The sequence below is a fragment of the Gastrolobium bilobum genome, unplaced genomic scaffold, assembly GCF_033153095.1.
Source record: "Gastrolobium bilobum isolate Gb01-03AN ecotype WA unplaced genomic scaffold, APGP_CSIRO_Gbil_v1 utg8615, whole genome shotgun sequence".
Classification (NCBI taxonomy): Eukaryota; Viridiplantae; Streptophyta; class Magnoliopsida; order Fabales; family Fabaceae; genus Gastrolobium; species Gastrolobium bilobum.
Genome location: NW_026896078.1, coordinates 78042 through 98425, shown reverse-complemented (window position 1 = coordinate 98425; position 20384 = coordinate 78042). Strand labels below are relative to the sequence as shown.

The 20384-nt window shown below is 39.6% G+C and overlaps 1 protein-coding gene across 1 annotated transcript in view; it reads left to right on the top strand.

Annotated features, from left to right (window-relative positions):
* LOC133297672 (protein RRC1) overlaps positions 1–19792 on the top strand; it is a 54832-nt gene extending 35040 nt beyond the window's left edge. The window contains exons 13-19 of the mRNA XM_061496840.1: positions 9679–9737; positions 9891–9975; positions 10082–10219; positions 16968–17192; positions 17280–18082; positions 18603–18769; positions 19207–19792. Coding sequence (XP_061352824.1) covers positions 9679–9737; positions 9891–9975; positions 10082–10219; positions 16968–17192; positions 17280–18082; positions 18603–18769; positions 19207–19484 — 1755 coding nt within the window. The 3' untranslated portion in view covers positions 19485–19792. The remainder of the gene's footprint in view (positions 1–9678; positions 9738–9890; positions 9976–10081; positions 10220–16967; positions 17193–17279; positions 18083–18602; positions 18770–19206) is intronic.
* Positions 19793–20384: the final 592 nt, after the last annotated feature.

The window sequence follows — 20384 nt, the reverse complement described above, 5'->3', positions numbered from 1 at the left end:
GGTCCAGTACCTGATATGGCCCATAAAAACAGGGACTCAACTTTTCGTTGATCTTCTTGGCAAGTGTTTTAAGACGATAAGGCTGTATTTTGAGATACACCCATTCACTCCCAGTATTGAAGGTCTCTACGTTGCTGATCTGCATAATGCTTCATTCTTGTATGTGCTTTGAGCAAGTGTTGCTGCAAGTCCTGTAAAATCATGTCCCGTTCCATCAAAGCTTGCGACACAGCGTCCACATCTGGAATAAAAGTGCCACATTTAAATAAAGTAGGAAGGTCCTTCCCATGCAACCTCTTAAAAGGAGTCATGCCTGTAGTATCTTTAAACATCATGTTGTACCAGAATTCAGCCAAGGATACCCATTTAGGTCATTGTTTGGGCTTGGTACAGTAGAAACTACGTAAATAAGCTTCTAAACATCTGTTCACGACTTCTGTCTGATCGTTGGTTTGCGGGTAGTATGCAGTGCTGTAATGCAATTTTGTGTCTGCACTCTTGAATATCTCTGACCTGAAATTACTCAAAAAAACGTTATTGTTAGAATAGTTGTAAAAATAGTTCAGTATATATATAGTCCCACATCGTATGAGCTCAACCTATTAGGTCTTTTAGTCTCTTTAAATAGAGAGCTCTTGTACATTGTAATACACCATGTGATTATTCAATATACAATTATTCTTTAATCTTGAGTTGGTATCAGATCAGGGAAATACAGAAATTTGTGGTTATTCAGATGCCGATTGGGCAGGATCACCCTCGGATAGGCGCTCTACTTCAGGCTATTGTGTTTTCTTTGGAGGAAACCTGATTTCTTGGAAAAGTAAGAAACAAACTGTTGTTGCCCGATCTAGTGCAGAGGCCGAGTATCGTGCAATGGGAGTTGCTACCTGCGAGCTAATCTGGTTAAAGCAGTTGATTCGGGAGCTCCATCTTTGTGAACAGAAGAAACCCATGACTCTCATTTGTGACAATCAAGCTGCACTACATATATCCTCTAATCCTGTATTTCATGAGAGAACCAAACATATAGAGATCGATTGTCATTTCATTCGAGAAAAGATTCAGTCAGGAGAAATCAAAACGGAATTTGTCAACTCCAATGATCAACTCGCGGATATCTTCACTAAAGCTCTTAGGGTTCCTCGGGTTGAATATATTTGTGGCAAGCTGGGTGCTTACAATATATGCTCCAGCTTGAGGGGGAGTGTTAGAATAGTTGTAAAAATAGTTCAGTATATATATAGTCCCACATCGTATGAGCTCAACCTATTAGGTCTTTTAGTCTCTTTAAATAGAGAGCTCTTGTACATTGTAATACACCATGTGATTATTCAATATACAATTATTCTTTAATCTTGAGTGTTATCTCTGTCAGACACAATAGTTGCAGGGAAAGCATGGAGGCGGGGCTACCTCTTTAACAAATAAATCAGCAACGTCTTTTGATGTTTCAAGGGAAGGAAATGGGCGTATTCCGTAAAATGGTCTACAACGACCAAGACAGTATCAACTCCCAATGCTTTGGGCAATCCACCAATAAAATCTAACGAAATATCCTCCTAGACTTTAGAATGAATGGGCAAAGGCTGGAGAAGCCCATCTGGACTTAAATTTTGGGCCTTACACTATTGACAAACATCATAGCCAGCCACATAATCTTTGATGTCTTTCTTCATGCCTTCCCAATACACTACCCTAGCCAGCCTTTTATAAGTACAGAAGTACCCAGAATGTCCTCCAATACCAGTATTGTGATATTCTTCTAACAAAGGGGAAATAAATTTTGAAGTCTTGGGTAAAACCAACCAGTCATTGTAGAACAGCTTCCCTTCGCACACCTTAAAACCCAGATGAGTATCAGGGGCTATCAACAAGTCGTGTAGGATCCCTTTAAGCCTATCATCTTGCTGAATTTCAGACTCCAGTTCATCAAAAGCAGACCAATGGATCCGAGACAATGCTGTAAAAATCAATTTCCTTGACAGAGCATCCACAACCTCATTGTCCTTTCGTGGCTGGTATTGCATCTCAAAGTCAAACCCAAGTAATTTGGAGATCCATTTTTGCTGGTTTTCACTTAAAACCTGTTGTTCCGTAAGGAATCTGAGGCTACGATGGTCTGTCTTGATGATAAAATGTCTTCCCATCAAGTAATGTCTCCATTTTTGCACTACAAAGACTATAGCCATTAATTCTTTCTCGTAAACAGACTTAGCTTTAGCTTTGCTGGAGAATCCTTGACTAATATAAGCACTTGAATATAAAATAATATGTTGTGTATTGATCTAATTCAGAGAGTTACAATATATAGAGACTGTAATGGGCTTATAGGAAAGGCCCAGACCTAATACAATCAAAATATAATCAGAATAATTACAGACTAATCATATCTAATCAGACTAATCATATCTAATCAGACTAATCATATCTAACACTCCCCCTCAAGCTGGTGCGTATATATTGTGAGCACCAAGCTTGTTACAAATGGATTGAACTCGAGGACCTCTAAGAGCTTTAGTGAAGACATCCGCGAGTTGATCAGAGGAGTTGACGAAAGCAGTCTTGATTTCTCCTGATTGAATCTTTTCTCGAATGAAGTGACAATCAATCTCTATATGTTTGGTCCTCTCATGAAAGACAGGATTAGAGGATATATGTAGCGCAACTTGATTATCACAGATGAGTGTCATGGGTTGTTTCTGTTCACAAAGATGAAGTTCCTGAATCAACTGCTTTAACCAGATTAACTCACAGGTAATATTTGCCATTGCACGATACTCAGCTTCTGCACTAGACCGAGCAACTACAGGTTGTTTCTTGCTCTTCCACGAAATTAAGTTTCCTCCAAAGAAGACACAATAGCCGGAAGTAGAGCGCCTGTCCGAGGGTGATCCTGCCCAATCAGCATCTGAATAACCACAAATTTCTGTATTTCCCTGATCTGAATACAACAAACCTTTTCCTGGTGCTCCTTTGATGTATCGGAGGATTCTCACAGCAGCATCCCAATGTGAATCACAAGGGGAATCAAGGAACTGACTAGCCGTACTAACAGCGAAAGAAATATCTGGCCTAGTCACAGTAAGATAATTGAGCTTTCCAATTAGCCTCCGATAACGTCTAGGATCAGATAACGGCTCCCCCTGTCCGGGCAATAACTTGACATTAGGATCCATGGGTGTATCAACTGGTTTACTCCCCAACATACCAGTTTCTTCGAGGATATCCAAGGCATACTTCCTTTGACAAATAGAAATGCCCTGTCTAGATTGCGCCACCTCAATTCCCAAGAAGTAACGCAGCTTCCCAAGGTTCTTTGTTTAAAATGCACTGAATAAATGTTGTTTTAACTGACGAATTCCGTCTTGATCACTTCCGGTGAGAATGATGTCATCAACATAGACTAACAAATAGATGCACTTGTCAGGAGATGTAATCCTAGAATGATCAACTTTACTGCGGATTAAGCCAAACGCCTGAACGGCAGAACTGAAGCGACTGAACCATGCTCGAGGAGACTGCTTGAAACCATATAAGGATTTTTGAAGACGACACACTTCTCCAGACTCCCCCTGAGCAACAAAACCAGGTGGTTGCTCCATGTAAACTTCTTCTTGCAAATCACCATGAAGAAAGGCATTTTTGATGTCAAGTTGAAGGAGTGGCCAGTGACGAATAGCAGCAAGGGCAAGAAATAGGCGGACGGATGCCATCTTGGCAACAGGAGAAAAAGTATCCCCATAGTCAAGACCAAATATATGAGTGTAACCTTTGGCCACCAAACGAGCTTTGAGGCGATCAACAGTGCCATCAGGACCAACTTTGACAGTGAATACCCATCGACAGCCGACTACTGACTTTCCGGGAAGAGCAGGAACAAGATCCCAGGTGCCATTGGAGTGAAGTGCTTGCATTTCATCAATCATCGCCTGACGCCAACCCGGATGAGATAGTGCTTCACCTGTGGTTTTAGGAATAGAAACAGACGAAATACTAGAAACAAAAGTAAAATGTGGTGAAGAAAGTCTATCATAACTCAAGAAACTATAAAGTGGATGAGGGTTGCGAGTGGATCGAATACCTTTGCGAAGGGCAATGGGAGTAATTTCTGATGGAGGATCTGGAGGGGAAGAGTCGACAGTAGCAGGCAGTGAGTCAATAAGGTTCAGATCCGCTGGAGGCGCAGTCTGACGACGCTGATAGGTGAGAAAAGGACGGTCTTCAGGGATGGAGGCAATGGGCTGCTCCTCCGGGATAGAGTCTCCTGCAACTGGTAAAGACAAATCAAGAAAAGGAACAGGAAGAACTTGATCAACTTGTGTTATCTGAGATGGGATAGAATGAAAAAGTTGTTGATCAAGGAAAGTGACATCAGCCGAGACAATATAACGCTTGAGATCAGGAGAGTAGCAACGATACCCCTTGTGAAAACGAGTATATCCAAGGAAAATACACTTGAAGGCTTTGGATGTTAATTTATCTTTTCCTGGAGTAAGATCATGAACAAAGCAGGTACATCCAAATACATGTGGAGGTAGAGGATAGGAAGGTGCTCCCGGAAATAAAACACTATGTGGAACTTCATTATGTAGTACGGAAGAGGGCATGCGATTGATGAGAAAGCAAGAGGTGATTATAGCATCTGCCCAAAAACGAAGTGGAACATTCATATGAATTAGTAGGGTACGAGCAGTTTCAACCAGATGCCGATTCCTACGTTCGGCCACTCCATTTTGTTGTGGAGTGTGTGGACAAGTGGTCTGGTGTAACGTCCCACGTTTCTCCAAAAAATTAGAAAATTCAAGAGACACATATTCTTTTGCATTATCACTTCGCAAAATTTGAATAGAAGCACCAAATTGAGTATTTATCTCGGCACAAAATTTTTGATAAATTGAAAATAATTCAGAACGATTTTTCATTAAATAAACCCAAGTGCAACGAGAGAAATCATCAATAAAGGTGACAAAATACTGAAAACCCAAAACAGACATTGTTTGGCTCAGACCCCAAATATAAGAAAGAACAATAGAAAAAGGAGCATTAGCTCTTTTATTGACTCTATTAGCAAAGGAGGAGCGAGTGTGCTTTCCTTGCTGACAAGAATGACAGTTTAAAGACTTAAGATTGGATAAAAAAGGAACCATATGCTGAAGCTTGGAGAGGCTTGGATGACCCAGAAGGCTGTGAATTAGCTCAGGACACTCTGTGAGAGAACAAGCTACTGGAGAAGGTGGTGCAATCAGATAGTAGAGACCTCGTGACTCAATGCCCGCTCCAATCGTCTTCCACGTACCCGAATCCTGCATAGAAAAGGATTGTTTAGAGAAGGTAACAGTACATGAAAGAGAATGAATCAACTGGCTAACAGAGATTAAATTAAAAGGAATGCCCAGGTATATAATAAACAGAACTCAAAGTTAAAAGGGGAGTTGGGTTGGCTTCTCCAATTCCACGAGCAAGAGCCTTAGTGCCATCAGCAAGAGTGACAGAGGGTAGGTTATTAGAATAAGAAAGTGAAGTGAAGAGATCTTTATTACCACAAAGATGATGAGTAGCACCTAAGTCTATTATCCAGGGTCCAAGAGATGATTGATAAAACAAGCAACATGATTACCAGTGTCTTGAGTAGGATGCTGAGAAGAAACCTTCTTGAGAAGTGCCTCATAGTCGGCACTTGAAAGAGTTACTAATCCAGTAGAAGGTGGTGTAGCATCAGTTTGAGCAAAGTTGGCAGTCGGTAGCTTCAAATGAGGGTACCTCCTATAGCAGCGTTCTTCAAAATGCCCAAGATTCTGGCAATAATTGCAACGAGGCCTCTGTTTGCGGCCACGTTCGCGACCGCGTCCACTGTTCCAATTGGAATCACTGGCCCGAGAAAAGAATGGAGATGGGGTAGTACTGGAGATGATGCCAGTTATGTTTTTGGATGCATTACTTGAGCCCTCTATCACAAAATAAAATAAAGGAGATGACCAGATCTGAAAATAGGAGAGGAAGGCGAGCTGTTCTGGTTTTTTTTTTTTTTTTGCGTGAACAGTACCACCGTACGGACGTGTGAACAGTACAACTGTACGGACTCGTGAACAGTACCGACGTACAGACGATGTGAACAGTAGATCGTACGCCCCGATGAACAGTGAATCTGTACGGACGCAGTGAAGAGTAACTTTTTTTTTTTTTTTTTTTGTAGAACCAAGCCGGAGGGACGCACGACGTTAGAAGAAGGAGAGAACGCCTAAGCAGTGGGCTTAGGGTTTTAGCGGAAGCGAAAAATTCCCAGAACAAAGAGCTCTGATACCAACTTGAATATAAAATAATATGTTGTGTATTGATCTAATTCAGAGACTTACAATATATAGAGACTCTAATGAGCTTATAGGAAAGGCCCAGACCTAATACAATCAAAATATAATCAGAATAATTACAGACTAATCATATCTAATCATATCTAATCAGACTAATCATATCTAACATAAGCGATGGGCCTATTGTTTTGCATAAGTACAACACCAATTGGTATCAGAGCTCTGATCTAGAAGCTCTGTGGGATGGTCTTGACGTGACAAATGGAACATCGTTTGGAGTTGTTGGAAGAAGGGCTGCACAGAGGAAGTGCTAGACACGAAGAAGTTCTTCTGAGACTTGACGTTAACGAAGCTCGACACGAAGAAGTTCTTCAGAGATTGGGAGCTAATGAAAGGGGGATGGCAGAGATAATCAGGAGGCTAGATGAGATGGCTGGGAGGAGACAGAGCCGTTCTCGCGATGGAGAGAATGATCGAGAGGATAACACTCTAATACCAATTGTTACGGACTTCTACTCAGATTACTAAAATAAGAACAGAAACAAGAGATTTGGTCTGAATAACCTCAATTTTCTTATATATTGATCAAGGACAATTACAGAGACACTGAACAAAACAACCTACAAAGACCATTTGCAGAAAATTAAGGGATTTACACTGAACTGAGAATTAAGAAGCAAGAAAAGAAAAAGATAGTGTGAAGCACATATGAGAGGCTTCACTCTCTCCCAATCCCCAAAGGGCCCAAGCAATTCCATTAAGATTCCAGATTCATCTCCATGCTCCCATCCCTCTGCTTATAACTACCTCCAAGTCACCTCCCAGTGTGCACCATTCTGTTAGGGGGCATTTTGGGAACCCCCTATCTGACGTGGCAGAACTTGTGTGCTATTCACCTGGGTTGTATTCACTTGGGCTATTTGGGCTTGAGTCCTCACCTTCCTATTTTTATCCCTCTTATATTTCTTGATTGGGATTGTATTAGAAGGCTACGTGGGAGACACTAGTATGGGACAAAAGAGGAATTTGGGTTGTGACAACCTCGCCTATGTTGCAAGGAGGGTAGTTTGGAAGGGGAAACTGTAAGAAGCAAGGATAAAATGGACAAAAAGGTGGGGGAAAGGACATTCAGGCATTAAGTGGGTTTTAGAGCCTTTGTCAGGTAGATTGGCAGACTCTCAAAGTTTTGTGGTGTTATATCTTTGGTTTTGTAGTTTTGTGAGTGATTGTGATGTCTATAATTGGGATTTATCCCTTCTATAATACAATACCCTTTTTTTGTCAATTGGTGTTAGAGTTCCCAAGATACTGGGAGTTGTTCACATTTCAATGCAGAATTTTGTGGGGTGGGGTGGGGTATTGGTGGGCACTCTTTTGCTAGACCACCTGGGAAATACGAGTAAGCGGCAGAAGAGGGATTTGGGTTGTAACAACCTTGCCAAGGGGGATAGTAAGGGAAATAATTAGAAGCAAAAATAAAATGGAGAGAAAGGTAGGGGAGAGCATCCTGTCATTGAGCAAGTTTTTGGGTGATAGGACACTCGCGATTGTGGTGTGCTTTAGGAAAGGGCACAGGTGAGCAACAACTCCTTTATTACCTTAGTCAGCAAATCTGTTAAAAGGAAATATTCTAGAAGCTGTTAGGAGAAACCATAGTAGTCAATAGCGGCGCTATTGTGCCGCAAGCCGCGCCAGTTGCGCTTTACGGAGCTTCGCCGCAACCATCCAGGCCGCGCCGCACTAGATCGCAATAGCGGTTGTTGTAGCCGCATTTGCGGCCAAATCTCGCCGCATCATTGTCTTTTTATGGTTTTAACCCTTACCCACTCTCTCTTTTTCTACCTCTCTGTTGTGCGTCTCTCTTCTACCTCTCTTGCTTTTTTTATCGCGCTGGTCTCTTCCCTCTCTACTTCTTTCTTATAGTATTGAAGCTCAATGTGGAAGCCATGAACGAAGAAGCAAAGCTTTGAGTGAGAGAAAGAGTGAGAGAGAGCAGATGACAGAGAAAAGGAGAAAAAGTGAGAGAAATAGTAAGAGAGAGAGAGAGCAGATGAAGGAGAAAAGGAGAAACTGTGAGAGAAGAACGGATAAAGAGAAAAAGAGAGAAGGTGAGAGAGAAAGAGATTCTGATCTATCTTTATTCAAAGAAAAGAAAAGTACATTTGTTAGAAAAAGTGATTCACTAGTCGTGGTAACCAAGTAACCTGGTTATAGTAACATTGGGTAAAACTATTTTTATATACCAAAAAAAAGAAGAAAAAAAAGAATGCATCATTAAAAGGTAACTAAGGTAAAACACTAAAGTAACTAAGATAAATCTAGTAAATCAGTAAAGTATAGTTACAACTAAAGGTAGTACAACTATAGCTAAAGTTTGTACACTTATTACTAAGAGATAACATGTCAACTCTGCCTTTATTTTAATTTTTTATTATTATTTATCTTTATATTTTTTTTATTATTTGTATTTTTTTTAGGTGTTATTTTTTTAATAATTTAATTATGTCACACGCACACACGGCACACACACTGCAACCCGCAATATAGCGGTTTTGAGGGTTGGCCGCATCAGGCCGCAACACACACACAATTTGTTTTTTTAATAAATATATTTTTTCTGCTATTTCCGCAACCGCGACCCGCAATAACAATATAGCGGTTTTGAGGGTTTTTTTCTGCTATTTCCGCAACCGCAACCCGCAATAACAATATAGCGGTTTTGAGGGTTGGCCGCAACCTGCATTTGATAACTATGGGAGAAACATTGTGTAACAATGCACATGGGCATATGAGGTTAAACAGAGAATTGCAAGAAGGATAATCAGGCTTTTGGTAGGATTGAGATTGGGAATTTGGGAGAGAATAGCCTCTTGAATGCTACTGAGTTTTATCCATTTCTTTTCTGCAATTTAATCTGTAGCACATTTCCCTAATTTTCCTCTACTTTGTAATTTCCTTCATTATGTATTGTTACTTGTTCCGACCCCAATTAATTTGGGATAAAGGTGATGTTTATGCTGATGTTAATGTATTGTTACTTGTTACTTACTAGAATCAGTTCAGAGAAATAGAAATTCAATGTTCTAGTTCCAATATTTCTCTCATTGTTTCTGGTACCTAACATAGGGTCTTTGGGCAAGGAGGTTTGCATAACTTCGAAATTCTTGTTTGTTTGTTTGTTATTTTTTTTTTTTTTTTTGTGACTGATTCTGATCTCTGAAATAAGGTTTAGCTCCATTTCTCTGCAATAAAATATCTATCCTATCAGAAACCAAGAAAGGAAAAAGTGTATATCTTGACATAATGGTATGATCTAGATGTTTATTAATTTTTGGTTGAAAATGTGTTTATTTTGCCTGAAATGCAGGGTGATACTCTTCAAAGATGGCGGACTGAACCTTTTATCATGATAACAGGCAGTGGAAGGTACTCTACTCATTGTTTTCTTTTTGGGTGAGGATTTGGATTGTTGGTTATTGCCAAAAAACTTAGAAAAAAATGAAAAGAGAGTATTGGTGTTTTTTTAATTTTAATATTGTCTCTGGATATGAGCTAGACAAATATTTTTTGTTTTTCTAGATGGATTCCTCCCCCATTACCAACAACAAAAAGTCCAGAACATGAAAAGGAGTCTGGTTCCACACATGCTGGAGGGCGAAGCAGGGTACTTTATTGTTGTATTTTCAATTATGATGAATACAATTTTTCAATACTGTCTCTCATCATCTACTCACTTTTATGATTTTCCTTGTTTTGATTGAATATTGCAGCGTGTAGAGCCTGAAAGAACACTGACTGATGCACAGAGGGATGAGTTTGAGGATATGCTGCGTGCTTTAACATTAGAGAGGAGCCAGATAAAAGAGGCTATGGGTTTTTCGTTAGACAATGCTGATGCAGCTGGCGAGGTAGTAGTGCTACCGGAATTCCCTCAGTATAATTGACATTGCTGGTTTACAGTCAACATAAATTATCTTCAGCATACTTATCCATTAGAAGGCCTGTTCACAGTTTAGCCCATTTGAATACATTTGTCCATCATTACTTCATTCCAACAAGCCTAGGTCTAGGCCTAACTTTTGGGTAGGCGGCTCATACACAAACCCAAGAATTGGGCCTAGGCAACCTTATGGCCACCATAACTGGGCTTTGTTAGAGAATAATATACACCATTAAAAATGCCCTCACTCAACACCTTAAGGTTTTGAGTTAAAGTGGTTCTTCACATAGTATCAGAGCTTCAGTGATCACAAGGTCACGAATTCGATCCTCATTGCCCCCCACTTTCAAGTGGAATTGAATAAGCACAAGGTAAACCAAAAATTGGGCCTATGTATAGCCATGCTTCTAGTCCAAAGGGTTATTGCGTAAGGGGATGTGTTAGAAAATAATATAAACCATTAAAAATGCTCTTACTCAACACCTTAAGGTTTTGGGTTGAAGTAGTTCTTTACAGGCTTGACCTGGTGTATCTAAACCTCAGTAATCCATCCATTTACACAATGTTGTACGATAATAAAAGAAACTAATTTTATTTTGAATTGATCTTTGCTTAAGTTTGTAAATAATATGCTACATTCTCTCAAGGTTTCTCCTCAGCTTTGAAAAAATTATTAGATTTGAAGCCTGGGTACTTGAATTTAATAATATTGAATTGTAATATTGAATTGTATAAAATCTGTACAAGAGCTCTCTATATAAGGAGTACTGAAAGACCTAATGGGCTAAGCCCAAAATATACTTCTAGAGTATTCTAGCTATTACAAATAAATAAATAAATACTAATTCTAATATTTACAACACTCCTCCTCAAGCTGGGGAATAGATATTTATCATTCCCAGCTTGCTAGTAAGCTCTTGAAACCTATCATTAGGGAGACCTTTAGTCAAGACATCAGCCAATTGACGACCAGAAGGGATATATGGAGTAGTAATCAGGCCACTATTGAGTTTCTCTTCGATGAAGTGGCGATCAATTTCAATATGTTTGGTTCGATCGTGTTGGACTGGATTGTGGGCTATGCAGATGGCTGACTTGTTATCACAGAGTAACTTCTTAGATCCTTCATATCTCACCTTGAGATCATCCAGAATAATTTTCAACCATAACAACTCACATATCCCTTGAGCCATGGCCCGAAATTCTGCTTCTGCACTTGATCTAGCAACCACATTTTGCTTTTTACTTCTCCATGTTATTAAATTTCCACAGAGAAACATACAATAGCCCGAAGTAGATCGTTTGTCAATCACAGACCCAACATAATCGGCATCTGTATAGACCTCTAAGGAGAGGTTTCCTCCTCTCTGGAACAATAGTCCTCTGCCTGGTGTGCCTTTTAGGTATTGGAGAATCTTGTCCACATTGGATCATGCATGAATTGACTAACAACACTCACTGCATAAGCTAGATCAGGTCTAGTATGAGCTAGATATATCAATCTTCCCACTATTCGTTGATACTGTCCTTTGTCCACTGGAGGGTTCTCATTTTCACTCCCTAGTTTGTGATTCTGCTCAATCGGAGTACTGGAAGGTTTGCACCCGAGTTTTCCTGTTTCTTTAAGAAGGTCAAGAATGTACTTTCTTTGACAAATAAAAATGCCTTGTTTTGAATGAGCAACTTCTATCCCAAGAAAATATCTCAGATTGCCAAGATCTTTAATTTCAAATTCAGCCGTCAGTCTTTTCCTCAAAGCACATTTCTCATCTATATCATCTCCTTTTATGATCATATCATCAACATAAACTAGAAGGATAGTGGTCTTACTTTCTTGAGAATGTTTAAAGAAAAGGGTATGATCTCCTTGACTTTGCTTGTATCCCATTGAAAGCATAACTTTGGTAAATCTTCCAAACCAAGCACGCGGGGATTGTTTCAAGCCGTACAACGCCTTCTTCAGTCTGCAAACTTTATTATCTCCATTTGTAGAGTTAAATCCTGGTGGGATCTCCATGTAAACTTCTTCTTCTACCAATCTCCTTTCTACTCATAAGCTTACTACAGATTTGAATTGCACTGTAACCTTTTTTCCCTACTCATTGTGTTTTTCAGGATCTCACCACGGGGAAGACGATTGGAGTTGCTAAAGAGCAGGATGGGTTGTACTATCTGGTTCCAGACTTTGCTGCAAAAGATACCAAGGATCAGACTTTGATGACTCGTCAGTCTACTTCAGATTCATGAAATTTGGCTTTATCACAAACGCTTGGGTCATCCTCCTTTTAGTTTACTTAAGTCTATGTTTCCGTCTTTGTTTTTGTCTCAGTCTGTTGAGTCTTTTCATTGTGATGTCTGTCAGTTTGCAAAACATCATCGTGTATCTTTTCCTTCTAGTGAAATTAAAAGTATTGAACCATTTACTATTATTCACTCTGATGTTTGGGCCCTTCCAAAGTCCCTAATGTTTCTGGTGCTAAATGGTTTGTCTCTTTTATTGATGATTATACTCGGATAACATGGATATTTTTGATGAAAGATAAGGCAGAAATGACACAGTTGTTTATTCAGTTTTATCATATGATTGAAACCCAATTTGGTAAAAGTATCAAACGCTTGAGGTCAGATAATGGTACCGAATATGTTAATCAGCGTCTTTCCCAGTTTATTCGAGACAAAGGAATGACTCATGAACTCACATGTGTAGATACCCCTCAACAAAATGGGGTTGCTGAAAGGAAAAATCGGCATTTACTTGAAATTACTAGAGCATTGTTGTTTCAGACATCTGTACCCAACTCCTACTGGGGAGAAGCTGTATTAACTGCAGCCTATTTGATCAACCGTTTACCCTCCCGGGTCCTTGGCCATGTAAGTCCTGTTGATCTCATGACTTCTTTCTTTCCTTCTGTTCCTATTATGCAGAGTCTCCAGTCTCGTGTCTTTGGGTATGTTGCCTTTGTCCATGTCCATAAACAGCATCAGAGTAAATTAGAACCTAGAGCACTTAAGTTTGTCTTCCTTGGCTATACTCCTAACAAAAAAGGATACAAATGTTACCATCCTCCAAGTCGTAAATTCTTTGTCTCTATGGATGTTAGCTTTCATGAATCTGAGTCCTACTTTCATGAATCTGAAGTAGACTGACGAGTCATCAAAGTCTGATCCTTGGTATCTTCTGCAGGAAAGTCTGGAACCAGATAGTACAACCCATCCTGCTCTTTAGCAACTCCAATCGTCTTCCCCGTGGTAAGATCCTGAAAAACACAATGAGTAGGGAAAAAGGTTACAGTGCAATTCAAATCTGTAGTAAGCTTATGAGTAGAAAGGAGATTGGTAGAAAGTTGAGGAACATGGAGAGCATTCTTGAGACACAAGGAGGGTTGGATTTTAATGTTACCAGAACCTGCAACTGATGTATGTGATCTATCAGCTACAGCTATAGTACGGATACCAATAGTAGGATTATAAGACAGAAAAGGGTCAGTGCAGCAAGTCATATGATCAATAGCACCAGAATCCACAATCCATGAAGTTTTGAAATCAGTACAAGAAGCAACAAAAGAATGAGTGCATGAGTTCTTACCAGTCATGGCCAAAGAACCAGTACCAGAAGGCTTATTGACAGTTTCAAATACGGACCTAAGCCGTTCCAATTCCTCACGACGAACAGTAGTAAACTCACCGTGCATCTGTGAAGTCTGTGAGGTCTCATTAACATGAGAGATGTCTGAGGGGGCAAAGAAAGACTGACCACGTGGGGTTGACTTACTGAACTTCTCCTGAACCTGTTGCTTTCCATGAAGACGGTAACAAACCTCCTTTGTGTGACCTGGTCTTTTACAATAGTTACACCAACGTCCCTCTTTACTAGGCTTAGGAGGAAAAAACCTTGGTGATGGCTTAGCTGAGACCATAGTAGACCCGTCAGTGGGTTCAGAATCAGAAGGAGTTGGAGCAGTAACTTTAGATGAGAGCATAATGGATCCTTCAGACACTTTGGTATCCATCATGACAGTCCTGCGATTTTCTTCACCCCTGACAATGTGAAAAACTTCAGAAAGAGACGGTAATTTTTCTTTACCAAGAATTTGAACTCGAATAGGGTCATATTCTGAGTTGAGACCACAAAGGAAATCATAGATCCTATGGCGTTCAATGGAGGTGGTCAGAGTGGCTGCATCCTTGCTACATTCCATCTTCAAATTCTCCTACTGATCAAGCTCAGTCCATAACTTATTCATAATACCATAGTATTCTGTTATAGAGAGAGAGCCTTACTTGGTAGAAAAAATCCGATTCCTCGGATCATAACAAGTGGTAGCATTTTGCTTCATTGAGTACGTCTTTCTGAGAATATCCCAGATCTCAAGAGCGGTAGGTAAGAACATGCAATGTTGACTAACCTCAGGAGTCATAGAGTTCCATAACCATGTCATAATAAGAGAGTCTTCATCATCCCAGTCAGCAAATTTTGGATCTGTTTTGGCAGAAACAGGTCCTTCAAGATGAGTAATTTTACGACGCCCTTTAAGGATAGTACGAACAAGTTGAGACCATTGCAAATAATTCTTCCCATTAAGAAAATAATTCTGATGAAGAGGAGGAAGGTCGGTTGGAGAAAGCATAACCATCGAGCTAGCCATCGACCGTGTACCACCATCGAGCTTCGGGGGTGGTGTATTTTCAACGTTTGACATAATAAGGACTGAGAATAAGAGAACCACAAAAAAAAAAGCGAACAAAACCACCAAAAACAGCGAACCAAACCAGTGAACAGTGAACCAAACCAGTGAACAGTAATAAAACTAGTGAACAGTAATAAAAACCACTGTAAAATGATCCTAACCAAGTCGAAATTCCACGAAAGCCACAGATCCAGATGCGCAAGAAGGAGACGAGCTGAGCACAGGTGGTCCAAGGTGAACCCCCACCGTCACGCGCTCTCACGCGCCGGAGAACTCCTCGGCGCGTGGGTGTCACGCGCAGAAGAAGGAAACGCGCGTGGCTGGTCTGCCGGAGCTGGGCTTTTCCGGTGGTGATCGCCCGGAGGTTGCGCTCCTTTCTGTTGATGGTTGGAGTCCAAAAGGTCACTGTAGCTATGTGTAACAGTGAAAACAGGTCCGGTTTGCCTGTTTGTATGGCTGTGTGGTGACGTCGTTGACTAAAAAAGGTAGATAAAGGATAGATCAGAGGAATAGAAGTCCAATAAAGGTCCTCTCGGTCCAAAAATGTCACTGGAAAATTTTTCCGATGACTGGCGGCGGCGAGAGGCAAACAGAAAAAAAGGTTTCTACCCTAATAGCGGCAATTGCGGAAGCAGAGCCCTCAGAATCGAGAGCTCTGATACCAACTTGAATTTAATAATATTGAATTGTATAAAATCTGTACAAGAGCTCTCTATATAAAGAGTACTGAAAGACCTAATGGGCTAAGCCCAAAATATACTTCTAGAGTATTCTAGCTATTACAAATAAATAAATAAATACTAATTCTAATATTTACAACATGGGTTTTGCCAAAGGCTTGGGTCATGGCCTGACCTTGATTGATGAGCCTAACTGATGCAAAATCTTCACACCTCAGCAATTGTAATCATGCAAGGTGATGTTCGTCACTGCACAGTACCTACAAACGTTAACTTTGGATGCACAGTACCGTGAACAGTAACTGTGGCATTCAGTAGGATAATTGTGCCTGGTTTAGAGAAATGAGATAAAAAAATGATTCGAAGTTGAATTTGCAGATGATAGAATAAAATACAAGAAGTAAAAGAAGCCTAGGCTATCACATGTAGGCTTATTGGGCATTATACCCAAGAGGCACACGGCACGTATAGATGTTAGTATTTCTTTGGAAATAAACTCCATTGTTTTGGTTCAGTGCTGGATACATGTTATGTACAGGACTAGTCATGATTTGTAGCCCAAGTAGCTCAAGGCCCAAGTTTAAAACCAGCTGCAAATGATAAAATAACAGTCCACTAGTCTAATCCTGTAGAGTAAACCATCATAAAATGACTTAGCAAGATCAGCTATACCATCTTGCCAAAATATGATATTAGTATTTGAGTTTGGTTCCCCCAGCTCCTACAGTATTTGTTTCGCTCAAACACCTATAGCTGACATGCGTTTTGCCTGAGAATCCATTGACTATATTTCCATGTAAAGTATTGTTTCCTGATTGTTCGTGTTGTTTTGCGTATACTGGACTGTAAAGTGCATCTGGACATGGTATTTTGTATAGAAATCATGGACAACGAAGATTTTTATGCTGTAGCTTGGGCTATCCCTAAGATAAGAGATTAACTTGGGGCTAATGTGTTTTTGATTGGGGTAACTTGGTTTCCTAGTAGATGAAGAAGCCAAGAAATAAGGGTTACCTTCTAAGGTCCTTTTCTCTCCATTTTTTATTAATAGAACAAGATCAAGTACTTTGTGTAAGTGTAATACATACAAGCCATGCGTATATTAATAAACCTAATACAGTTTTGGAATGCCATGTATGCATTATTAACCATATAAATTAAGCAAAGCTTTTATGAATAAAATGGATTATCTGAATTCAGAAACAGCAGAATTGGTCACAGAATTGTCCGAAGTTGATATTGTTCTCATGCTATCATTTAATATTTTCATCTTCCTGAATTATCTTTCATTTTGTGTTTTTTGGAGGAGACTTCATTTATTATATGCCTAATCTTTTCTTAACTGCAGATAGTTGAAGTTTTGACTGAATCCTTGACACTTAGAGAAACCCCTATTCCAACTAAAATTGCAAGGCTTATGCTTGTCTCCGATATTCTTCATAATAGTAGTGCTCCTGTAAGAAATGCATCAGCATATCGAACCAAGTTCGAAGCAACATTACCGGACATAATGGAGAGTTTTAATGACTTGTATCGTAGCATAATGGGGCGTATTACTGCTGAAGCCCTAAAGGTTGGCTGAGCAATCATAGACTGCCTTGATTTAATTTCATATTATTCTTTCTTGCTCTGTTTGTGATCTTTGTCTGAAATGTTACAGGAACGAGTACTGAAAGTCTTGCAAGTGTGGGCCGACTGGTTTCTCTTTTCAGATGCTTATGTGAATGGCTTAAGAGCCACATTCCTTCGATCTGGGAACTCTGGGGTAACACCATTCCATTCCTTATGTGGTGATGTACCTGAGATTGAGCAGAAGATCACTTCCGAAGATACAGTTGTTGGTGGCAAGACCAACCAAGATGCTGCATTGGCAATGGGTCGAGGAGCTGCAACGAAGGAGTTAATGAATCTTCCTCTTGCTGAGCTCGAAAGACGGTGCCGACACAATGGATTATCACTTGTTGGTGGTAGAGAAACGATGGTTGCAAGGTTGCTAAGTCTTGAAGAGGCAGAAAAGCAAAGAGGTTATGAACTAGATGATGAATTGAAATATTCCCACAACCATGCAAGTTCAGGGAAATATTTAGGTAGTCAGCAAGAAACAAGTGCCGAGCCTGAACCAGTGGGACTGTCTGGGTGGAACCACTATGGGGATGAAGATTTGCAGTCACAAGGCAAAGGGTCTGCACCTTTAGTGCCAGCCCTTCCCATTCCACAGGCTGAACTTAAAGCCTTCACCAAAAAGGAGAAGAATGAACCAGTTTTGCCAGCCTCTAAATGGGCTCGAGATGATGATGAGAGTGACGATGAGCAAAGAAGAAGTGGAAAAAATCTCGGGTTAAGCTACTCATCTTCTGGTAGTGAGAATGTGGGTGATGGTCTTATTAAAGCTGATGAATCAGAGTGTGCTGCTGATACAAGTTTTTTAGCTCATGCTGACAGTGGAATGAATGAAGAGCAGAGGTTGCCATTATATTTTGTCTTAATTACTGTCCCTTTCGTTTTTTCAATAGTTGATAGTATTACTAGTAAGTTGTCTACGGAACTGATCATGTCTTTTTTATTCTGCCAGCATATGCTCCCTTTTGATTTTTCTTTGTTTCCTTTTATATTTGATAGTGGTTTTAAATTTCTTTGACCAAAAGCTATTCAAATGTATGTCAAAGTTTTTTTTTTTTTTTTTTTTTCAGTATTAGGTTTTTGTTTAAATTATATTTATGGGAAAAGTGTATGTCAATTAAATGACACAACTTTGTGTCATTTTAGATGAAGCGACATCGTTTTGATATATAATTGGTGATTTTTTACATTCTTTATGCTCCACTTTCTCTCTCTTCCTAATTTTTTGGAAGAGAGAGAATATAAAAAATTATCAAAACTACGTCGTTTCATCTAAAATGACACAAAGTTATGTCATTTAAAATGACAAACATTTTTTCCCGATATTTGATGCTTATGGAGCTTAGGATGGACTGTTATACAGGCAAAAGTTGAGACGCTTGGAGGTTGCTTTAATTGAATATCGCGAGTCTCTTGAAGAAAGGGGAATTAAAAATTTGGAAGAAATTGAGAAGAAAGTTGCAACACACCGGAAAAGGCTGCAAGTGGAGTATGGATTATCAGACTATGGTGAAGATGGTCAAGGCAATAGTAAGTTCTTTCTATCCATCTTTCTATTATAAAAGTCAAACAGAAGCAATTGACTTAATTATCCAACAGACAATTGTCTAGCAAATTAAATAACAGTAACAGTCCTATCATCTGCGTATTCTGCAATCCTGTTAAAACAAAATTATCATTGCCTATTTGACCTCAGTAACTTGCTGCAATCGCCTATTTGACCTCAAGGGGCATGAACTGAAAATCTGCAATGTATCTTGGCATGAATCATGTAATATGATGATGCAAACTTTTTATACATTTCCAATTTTAATTCCTTCTGCCACCCCTTCCATTTTCACCTTTTCCTTCCATTTTCACCTTTTCCAACCATGCTTCTACCAACATCTTGCAAATTTTTTGTTAAAATGCGAAATTATATCTGTGTTGATTCAACTTATTATTCTGGTTACTTTATAATATTGCAGGAAGAACATCTTCAGAGAGGAGGGATAGGCTCGATGTGTCAAGGAAACGGCACCGTAGCCGTAGTCGAAGCAGTAGTCCACAACCGAAGTCATCAGGCAAAGACAGAGATAGAGAACATGATTTAGAAAGGGAACGAGAGAGGCAAAGAGATAGAAGTTATGATTTGGATAGTGATAGAGGAAAGGACAGGCTCCGGGAAAAGAGTGGAAGCAGAGAAAGGGATGATCACGATAGGGAGAGGGGCAGGGACAGGGACAGGAGAAGACGAACCAAATAAGAAAAAGATTGGACAGTGCTCTATCAGTTACTTTAATGATTTGCAGATTGGTTTGTAACAAGAGTCGGGACAGTTGGCTTTTTGTTACTTTAATGATCTTGGCAGTGTGATACCTGGTGGAAGGTAGGAATGAAACGTCTGCCAGAAAATTGTTGTTACTATAGACAATCTTAGAAAATGATCAATAGAATCTAGCTCTTGAAACCCCATAATTCTACTTATATGTAATTTCACGACTTTTAATCTCGTTAATTTTGTCAGTGAATTAGTGCATGTTGCCGCATATTGCAATTTTAATCAAGTGGGTTCTGTCCATGTATTTTTGGTTAGTTAACAGGAAGATTTGACTAACATTTTCCAAGTTACGAACTATAGTGATTGTACACTCTTAACGTCAATGGCTGCCCTCTTCACACATTCCATGATAGCCTCACTTGTCGGAGCACAATGCCAGTAAATCCCCTTGTAACAGTGATACCATCAGAGCTCTTGCTTGGTTACAATTCCACACATGATGTTGCATATCAATGTTGGCATTGACTCGCATTTTCTTGGTGGGAACATCAAAATCAGGAGTCACCATTCACCAACATGAAAAAAACAAGTCTTGGTTGATGGGGAACATCAACTGGATCAGTCTAATGGCTAGCCCAAAATGATGGCTGGTCCCACGTTGTTTGCCTGATAAAAAGGAAAGCTCTTCGAATTTTAAGGAATCGGTAACAGGGTGAACGTCAAGTAGAGGGTGAACGAATGAAGCATGGGAGAATAAAAGAATCAAGATTTTTAATAGTTTTTTTTTTTTTTTTTTTTTGTGGACAAAAAATTTGCCTCCTAATTTAATGAATAACATAAATTAAGGGAGTGTATTGAATTAAGATTTTAATAGACCATTTTGGA